The 8,655-nt window shown below is 43.3% G+C and overlaps 1 protein-coding gene across 1 annotated transcript; it reads left to right on the forward strand.

Annotated features, from left to right (window-relative positions):
• Nucleotides 1–4,538: 4,538 nt before the first annotated feature.
• Nucleotides 4,539–6,963, forward strand: mc2r (melanocortin 2 receptor). The gene is given in 3 exon segments (NM_001124680.1): nt 4,539–5,607; nt 5,634–5,647; nt 6,731–6,963. A coding segment is annotated over 1 exon segment (918 nt). The 5' UTR covers nt 4,539–4,608; the 3' UTR covers nt 5,527–5,607; nt 5,634–5,647; nt 6,731–6,963.
• Nucleotides 6,964–8,655: the final 1,692 nt, after the last annotated feature.

Raw genomic sequence — 8,655 nt, forward strand, 5'->3', positions numbered from 1 at the left:
AATGAATGCCTTGCTGCCACAGTGGCCATAATGCCCTGTAACATAATGAATGCCTTGCTGCCACAGTGGCCATAATGCCCTGTAACATAATGAATGCCTTGCTGCCACAGTGGCCATAATGCCCTGTAACATAATGAATGCCTTGCTGCCACAGTGGCCATAATGCCCTGTAACATAATGAATGCCTTGCTGCCACAGTGGCCATAATGCCCTGTAACATAATGAATGCCTTGCTGCCACAGTGGCCATAATGCCCTGTAACATAATGAATGCCTTGCTGCCACAGTGGCCATTGTGCCCTGTAACATAATGAATGCCTTGCTGCCACAGTGGCCATTGTGTCCTTTAACAAAATGAATGCCTTGCTGCCACAGTGGCCATAATGCCCTGTAACATAATGAATGCCTTGCTGCCACAGTGGCCATTGTGCCCTGTAACAAAATGAATGCCTTGCTGCCACAGTGGCCATTGTGTCCTTTAACATAATGAATGCCTTGCTGCCACAGTGGCCATTGTGCCCTGTAACAAAATGAATGCCTTGCTGTCACAGTGGCCATTGTGCCCTGTAACAAAATGAATGCCTTGCTGCCACAGTGGCCATTGTGCCCTGTAACAAAATGAATGCCTTGCTGCCACAGTGGCCATTGTGCCCTGTAACAAAATGAATGCCTTGCTGCCACAGTGGCCATTGTGCCCTTGGGCTGAATGTAATAATTCTAAGGCTTGGCCGTGGCCGTACTCCCCATAGCCTTGCTCTGAAGCACCACTCACTCGCACGGCTCTCTCAGATATCTCAATTCTTATTAACCAATGCCCGTCTCGGGATCAGGTCCTTCTCACAGCCATTCCGTACAGCTAACTACTGAAGTCGGCATTTGGGGTATCTGTTAATTTAACCTTTAATAACTAGGCAAGTCAGTTAAGGCCTTAGGCCTAGAGTGGGGCAAAACAGTATTTAGTCAGCCACCAATTGTGCAAGTTCTCCCACTTAAAAAGATGAGAGAGGCCTGTATCATAGGCACACTTCAACTATGACAGACAAAATGAGAAAAAAAATCCAGAAAATCACATTGTAGGATTTTTTATGAATTTATTTTCAAATTATGGTGGAAAATAAGTATTTGGTCAATAACTAAAGTTATTTCAATACTTTGTTATATACCCTTTGTTGGCAATGACAGAGGTCAAACGTTTTCTGTAAGTCTTCACAAGGTTTTCACACACTGTTGCTGGTATTTTGGCCCATTCCTCCATGCAGATCTCCTCTAGAGCAGTGATGTTTTGGGGCTGTTGCTGGGCAACACAGACTTTCAACTCCCTCCAAAGATTTTCTATGGGGTTGAGATCTGGAGACTGGGTAGGCCACTCCAGGACCTTGAAATGCTTCTTACAAAGCCACTCCTTCGTTGCCCGGGCGGTGTGTTTGGGATCATTGTCATGCTGAAAGACCCAGCCACGTTTCATCTTCAATGCCCTTGCTGATGGAAGGAGGTTTTCAATCAAAATCTCACGCTACATGGGCCCATTCATTCTTTCCTTTACACGGATCAGTCGTCCTGGTCCCTCTGCAGAAAAACAGCCCCAAAGCATGATGTTTCCACCCCCATGCTTCACAGTAGGTATGGTGTTATTTGAATGCAACTCAGCATTCTTTGTCCTCCAAACACGACGAGTTGAGTTTTTACCAAAAAGTTATATTTTGCTTTCATCTGACCATATGACATTCTCCCAATCTTCTTCTGGATCATCCAAATGCTCTCTAGAAAACTTCAGATGGGCCTGGACATGTACTGGCTTAAGCAGGGGGACATGTCTGGCACTGCAGGATTTGAGTCCCTGGCGGCGTAGTGTGTTACTGATGGTAGGCTTTGTTACTTTGGTCCCAGCTCTCTGCAGGTCATTCACTAGGTACCCCCGTGTGGTTCTGGGATTTTTGCTCACGGTTGAGCCCCAGATCGAGGGAGATTATCAGCGGTCTTGTATATCTTCCATTTCCTAATAATTGCTCCCACAGTTGATTTCTTCAAACCAAGCTGCTTACCTATTGCAGATTTAGTCTTCCCAGCCTGGTGCAGGTCTACAATTTTGTTTCTGGTGTCCTTTGACAGCTCTTTAGTCTTGGCCATAGTGGAGTTTGGAGTGTGACTGTTTGAGGTTGTGGACAGGTGACTTTTATACTGATAACAAGTTCAAATAGGTGCCATTAATACAGGTAACGAGTGGAGGACAGAGGAGCCTCTTAAAGAAGAAGTTACAGGTCTGTGAGAGCCAGAAATCTTGCTTGTTTGTAGGTGACCAAATACTTATTTTCCACCGTAATTTGCTAATAAATTTATTAAAAATCCTACAATGTTATTTTCTGGATTTTTTTTCTCATTTTGTCTGTCATAGTTGAAGTGTACCTATGACGAAAATTACAGGCCTCTCTCATCTTTTTAAGTGGGAGAACTTGCACAATTGGTGGCTGACTAAATACTTTTTTGCCCCACTGGTGGCTTCCCCACATATGCACATACACTATATACACATACACACATAACAAACACACACATTCACACACACTAACACACTCATCATGTGTTCAATTAAATTTGATGTAATTTCTTTAATGTTTTTTTTCTCTTTCCACAGGTGGGTGTCATCTCCAGAATCATCTCATCTCCAGAATCATCTCCTCTCTAGAATCATCTCCTCTCTAGAATCATCTCCTCTCCAGAATCATCTCCTCTCCAGAATCATCTCCTCTCCAGAATCATCTCCTCTCCAGAATCATCTCCTCTCCAGAATCATCTCCTCTCCAGAATCATCTCCTCTCCAGAATCATCTCCTCTCCAGAATCATCTCCTCTCCAGAATCATCTCCTCTCCAGAATCATCTCCTCTCCAGAATCATCTCCTCTCTAGAATCATCTCCTCTCTAGAATAATCTCCTCTCTAGAATCATCTCCTCTCCAGAATCATCTCCTCTCCAGAATCATCTCCTCTCCAGAATCATCTCCTCTCCAGGATCATCTCCTCTCCAGAATCATCTCCTCTCCAGAATCATCTCCTCTCCAGAATCATCTCTTCTCCAGAATCATCTCTTCTCCAGAATCATCTCCTCTCCAGAATCATCTCCTCCCTAGAATCATCTCTTCTCCAGAATCATCTCCTCTCTAGACTCATCTCCTCTCTAGAATAATCTTCTCTCTAGAATCATCTCCTCTCCAGAATCATCTCCTCTCCAGAATCATCTCCTCTCCAGAGTCATCTCCTCTCTAGAGTCATCTCCTCTCCAGAATCATCTCCTCTCTAGAGTCATCTCCTCTCCAGAATCATCTCCTCTCTAGAGTCATCTCCTCTCCAGAATCATCTCCTCTCTACAGTACCTGGTCTACTAACGTGATCCATCACAATTACCACCCATCAGGTCCATGCAGAGTGCCATCACACTGCTGAGGAGACAGTACAACCAACTGTCTGAACCAAAGATGAAACATTTCAGCTAACTGTCTGAAACAAAGATGAAACATTTCAGCTAACTGTCTGAACTAAAGCTGAAACATTTCAGCTATCTGTCTGAACCAAAACTCTGACAGTCCTGCTCTGCCTCTGTTCTGATCTATTCTGATCTGATCTGGATGTTAATCTGAAACACCCTGTTCTGATCTGGATGTTACTCTGAAACACCCTGTTCTGATCTGATCTATTGTGGACGTTACTCTGAAACACCCTGTTCTGATCTGATCTATTGTGGACGTTACTCTGAAACACCCTGTTCTGTTCTGATCTATTGTGGACGTTACTCTGAAACACCCTGTTCTGATCTGATCTATTCTGGACGTTACTCTGAAACACCCTGTTCTGATCTGGACGTTACTCTGAAACACCCTGTTCTGTTCTGGACGTTACTCTGAAACACCCTGTTCTGTTCTGGACGTTACTCTGAAACACCCTGTTCTATTCTGGACGTTACTCTGAAACACCCTTTTCTGATCTGGACATTACTCTGAAACACCCTGTTCTGTTCTGGACGTTACTCTGAAACACCCTGTTCTGTTCTGGACGTTACTCTGAAACACCCTGTTCTGTTCTGATCTAGATGTTACTCTGAAACACCCTGTTCTGTTCTGGACGTTACTCTGAAACACCCTGTTCTGTTCTGGACGTTACTCTGAAACACCCTGTTCTGATCTGATCTGGACGTTACTCTGAAACACCCTGTTCTGATCTAGATGTTACTCTGAAACACCCTGTTCTGATCTGATCTGGACGTAACTCTGAAACACCCTGATCTGTCCTGATCTATTGTGGACGTTACTCTGAAACACCCTGTTCTGATCTGATCTGGAAATTACTCTGAAACACCCTGTTCTGATCTGATCTAGACGTTACTCTGAAACACCCTGTTCTGATCTGATCTAGACGTTACTCTGAAACACCCTGTTCTGATCTGGACGTTAATCTGAAACACCCTGTTCTGATCTGATCTGTACATTACTCTGAAACACCCCGTTCTGTTCTGATCTGGATGTTATTCTAAAACACCCTGTTCTGATCTATTCTGAAACACCCTGTTCTGATCTGATCTACTGTGGACGTTGCTCTGACACTGTCTGTGGTCTCCATAATGAATGATGTCTCTGCTCTCCCCTCCAACCACACAGACTGTCAGGTGGTGAAGGTACCCCACCTGGTGTTCTTAGTGTTGGGTATGGTGTCTCTCAGTGAGAACCTGTTGGTGGTGGTGGCCGTGGTGCGCAACAAGAACCTCCACTCCCCGATGTACATGTTTATCTGTAGCCTGGCCACGTTCAACACCATCTCCTCCCTCTCCAAGACCTGGGAAACCCTAATGATGGAGTTCAGCGATGTCGGACAACTGGACTCCCGAGGGGACTCCGTCCGGAGGGTCGATGACATCATAGACGCACTGCTCTGCATGTCTTTTATCGGCTGCATCTGTAGCTTCCTGGCCATCGCTGTGGATCGCTACGTCACCATCTTCCACGCCCTGCGCTACCACAACATCATGACCACGAGGCGAGCCGCCATCGCCCTGGCGGGGATCTGGGCGCTATGCGGCGTCGCCGGGGCCGTCATGGTGGCGTTCTGTGACGCCACGGTCATCAAGATCTTTTTCATCGTGCTCTTCCTCATCTCGCTGCTCCTTATCCTCTTCCTCTACGTCCACATGTTCCTGCTGGCTCGGTCCCACGCCAGGAAGATTGCTGCGCTGCCCGGGAGTGCCATGCCGCACCGCAGCCTCCGGGGGGCGCTCACGCTCACCATGCTATTCGGGGTGTTTGTGGTGTGCTGGGCGCCTTTCTTCCTCCACCTCCTCCTCCTCATGGTGTGTGTAGAGAACCCCTACTGTGAGTGCTACCGCTCTCTGTTCCAGCTGAATTTGGTTCTGCTGATGAGTCACGCCGTGGTCGACCCGGCCATCTACGCCTTCCGCAGCGCAGAGCTACGAAACACCTTCAGGAAGATGCTGTTCTGCTCCGACTCACCACTCTGCTACAAGGTCAAAGCTCTGTTCCACTGAAGGGCTTTGTCTGCACCCTATTCCCTAGATAATGCACAACTTTCCACCAGAGTTTTTGACCCCGTGGGGCTTGGTTAGAGGTAGGGCACTATATGGGGGGTAGGGCCTTGGTTAGAGGTAGGGCACTATATGGGGGGTAGGGCCTTGGTTAGAGGTAGGGCACTATATGGGGGGTAGGGCCTTGGTTAGAGGTAGGGCACTATATGGGGGGTAGGGCCTTGGTTAGAGGTAGGGCACTATATGGGGAATAGGGCCTTGGTTAAAGGTGTATATACATATATATGTTTAACTACATACAGAATGTATACTATATACAGAATAGATAACTACTGTATATTATACTATATGTATAACTATATACAGAATAGATAACTACTGTATATTATACAGGATGTATAACTAACTATATATAGAATAGATAACTACTGTATATTATACTGTATGTATAACTATATACAGAATAGATAACTACTGTATATTATACTATATGTATAACTATATACAGAATAGATAACTACTGTATATTATACTATATGGATAACTATATACAGAATAGATAACTACTGTATATTATACTATATGTATAACTATATACAGAATAGATAACTACTGTATATTATACTATATGTATAACTATATACAGAATAGATAACTACTGTATATTATACTATATGTATAACTATATACAGAATAGATAACTACTGTATATTATACTATATGGATAACTATATACAGAATAGATAACTACTGTATATTATACTATATGGATAACTATATATATATAGAATAGATAACTACTGTATATTATACTATATGTATAACTATATACAGAATAGATAACTTTTGTATATTATACTATATGTATAACTATGTACAGAATAGATAACTACTGTATATTATACTATATGTATACTACAGTGCGTTCAGAAGGTATTCAGACTCTTTCCCTTTTCCACATTTCGTTACGTTACAGCCTTATTCTAAAATGGATTCCATTATGTTTTTCCTCATCTACACACCCCATAATGACATCACAATACCCCATAATGACATCACAATACCCCATAATGACATCACAATACCCCATAATGACATCACAATACCCCATAATGACATCACAACACCCCATAATGACATCACAACACCCCATAATGACATCACAATAGCCCAGAATAACATCACAATACCCCATAATGACATCACAATACCCCATAATGACATCACAATACCCCATAATGACATCACAATACCCCATAATGACATCACAATACCCCATAATGACATCACAATACCCCATAATGACATCACAATACCCCATAATGACATCACAATACCCCATAATGACATCACAATACCCCATAATGACATCACAATACCCCATAATGACATCAAAACAGGTTTTTTGAAATGTTTGCACATTTATAACAAATAAAAAAAGAAATACCTTATTTCAGTAAGTATTCAGACCCTTTGCTATGAGACTTGAAATTGAGCTCAGGTGCATTTGGAAAGCCGCACACCTGTCTATATAAGGTCCCATAGTTGACAGTGCATGTCAGAGCAAAAACCAGGTCGAAGGAATTGTCTGTAGACCTCCGAGGCAGGATTGTGTTGAGGCACAGATCTGGGGAAGGGTACCAAAACATTTCTGCAGTATTGAAGGTCCCCAAGAACACAGTGGCCTCCATCATTCTTAAATAGAAGGAGTTTGGAACCACCAAGATTCTTCCTAGAGCTGGCCGCCCGGCCAAACTAGCAATCGGGAGAAGGGCCTTGGTCAGGGAGGTGACCAAGAACCCAATGTCCAGAAGGACAACCATCTCTGCAGCACTCCACCAATCAGGCCTTTATTGTCGAGTGGCCAAACGGAAGTACATGACAGCCCACTTGGAGTTTGCCAAAAGGCACCTAAAAGACTGTCTGGCTGAATAACCGATTGGCAAACCTACTGCAAAGTGAGAAATCATGTGACTAAACGGAACGAAAGAAAGAAGAAACTACACTATGAAACACAGATAAATTATGTAAAGAATGGTAGTAAAACGCTTTGGGACACTTTAAAGGACATTTTAGGCAAAAAGGCAAACTCAACTCATTGAATTAGATGGCTCATTCATCACAAAATCCACTGATATTGCCAACAACTTTAATGATTTTTTAATTGGCAAGATTAGCAAATGTAGTCATGACCTTCGGCCAAAAGCCGAACCTCCACATGCAAGTAAACCTGACCAAAATATGACAGACGAGGAGTGTAATTTAGAATTCCGTAAAGTGAGTGTGGAAGAGGTGAAAAAATTATTGAAAAGCCACCGGGGTCTGATATGGAAAATTACTGAGGATAATAGCGGACGATATTGCCACTCCTATTTGTCATATCTTCAATCTAAGCCTACTAGAAAGTGTGTGCCCTCAGGCCTGGATGGAAGCAAAAGTCATTCTGCTTTCCATAGCAAACCACCCTTCACTGGCTCAAATAGACGACCAATCCGCCTGTTACCAACCCTTCGTAAACGTTTGGGTGAATGTGTGTTTGACCAGATACAATGCTATTTTACAGTAAATAAATGAAAAACAGATTTACAGCATGCTTATAGGGAAGGACATTCAACAAGCACAGCACTTACACAAATGACTGATGATTGGCTGAGAGAACGCCACTTACACAAATGACTGATGATTGGCTGAGAGAACGCCACTTACACAAATGACTGATGATTGGCTGAGAGAACGCCACTTACACAAATGACTGATGATTGGCTGAGAGAACGCCACTTACACAAATGACTGATGATTGGCTGAGAGAACGCCACTTACACAAATGACTGATGATTGGCTGAGAGAACGCCACTTACACAAATGACTGATGATTGGCTGAGAGAAAGTGAAGATAAAAGATTATGGGAGCTGTTTTGTTAGACTTCAGTGTGGCTTTTGACATTATCGATTATAGTCTAGCTTTACTCTCCCCGCTATATTGTGGATTGTATTTTATTTATTATTTTATTTCACCTTTATTTAACCAGGGAGGCCAGTTGAGAACACCTTTATTTAACCAGGTAGGCCAGTTGAGAACACCTTTATTTAACCAGGTAGGCCAGTTGAGAACACCTTTATTTGACCAGGTAG

This window comes from Oncorhynchus mykiss, unplaced genomic scaffold (genome assembly GCF_013265735.2).
Source record: "Oncorhynchus mykiss isolate Arlee unplaced genomic scaffold, USDA_OmykA_1.1 un_scaffold_226, whole genome shotgun sequence".
NCBI classification, from domain to species: domain Eukaryota; kingdom Metazoa; phylum Chordata; class Actinopteri; order Salmoniformes; family Salmonidae; genus Oncorhynchus; species Oncorhynchus mykiss.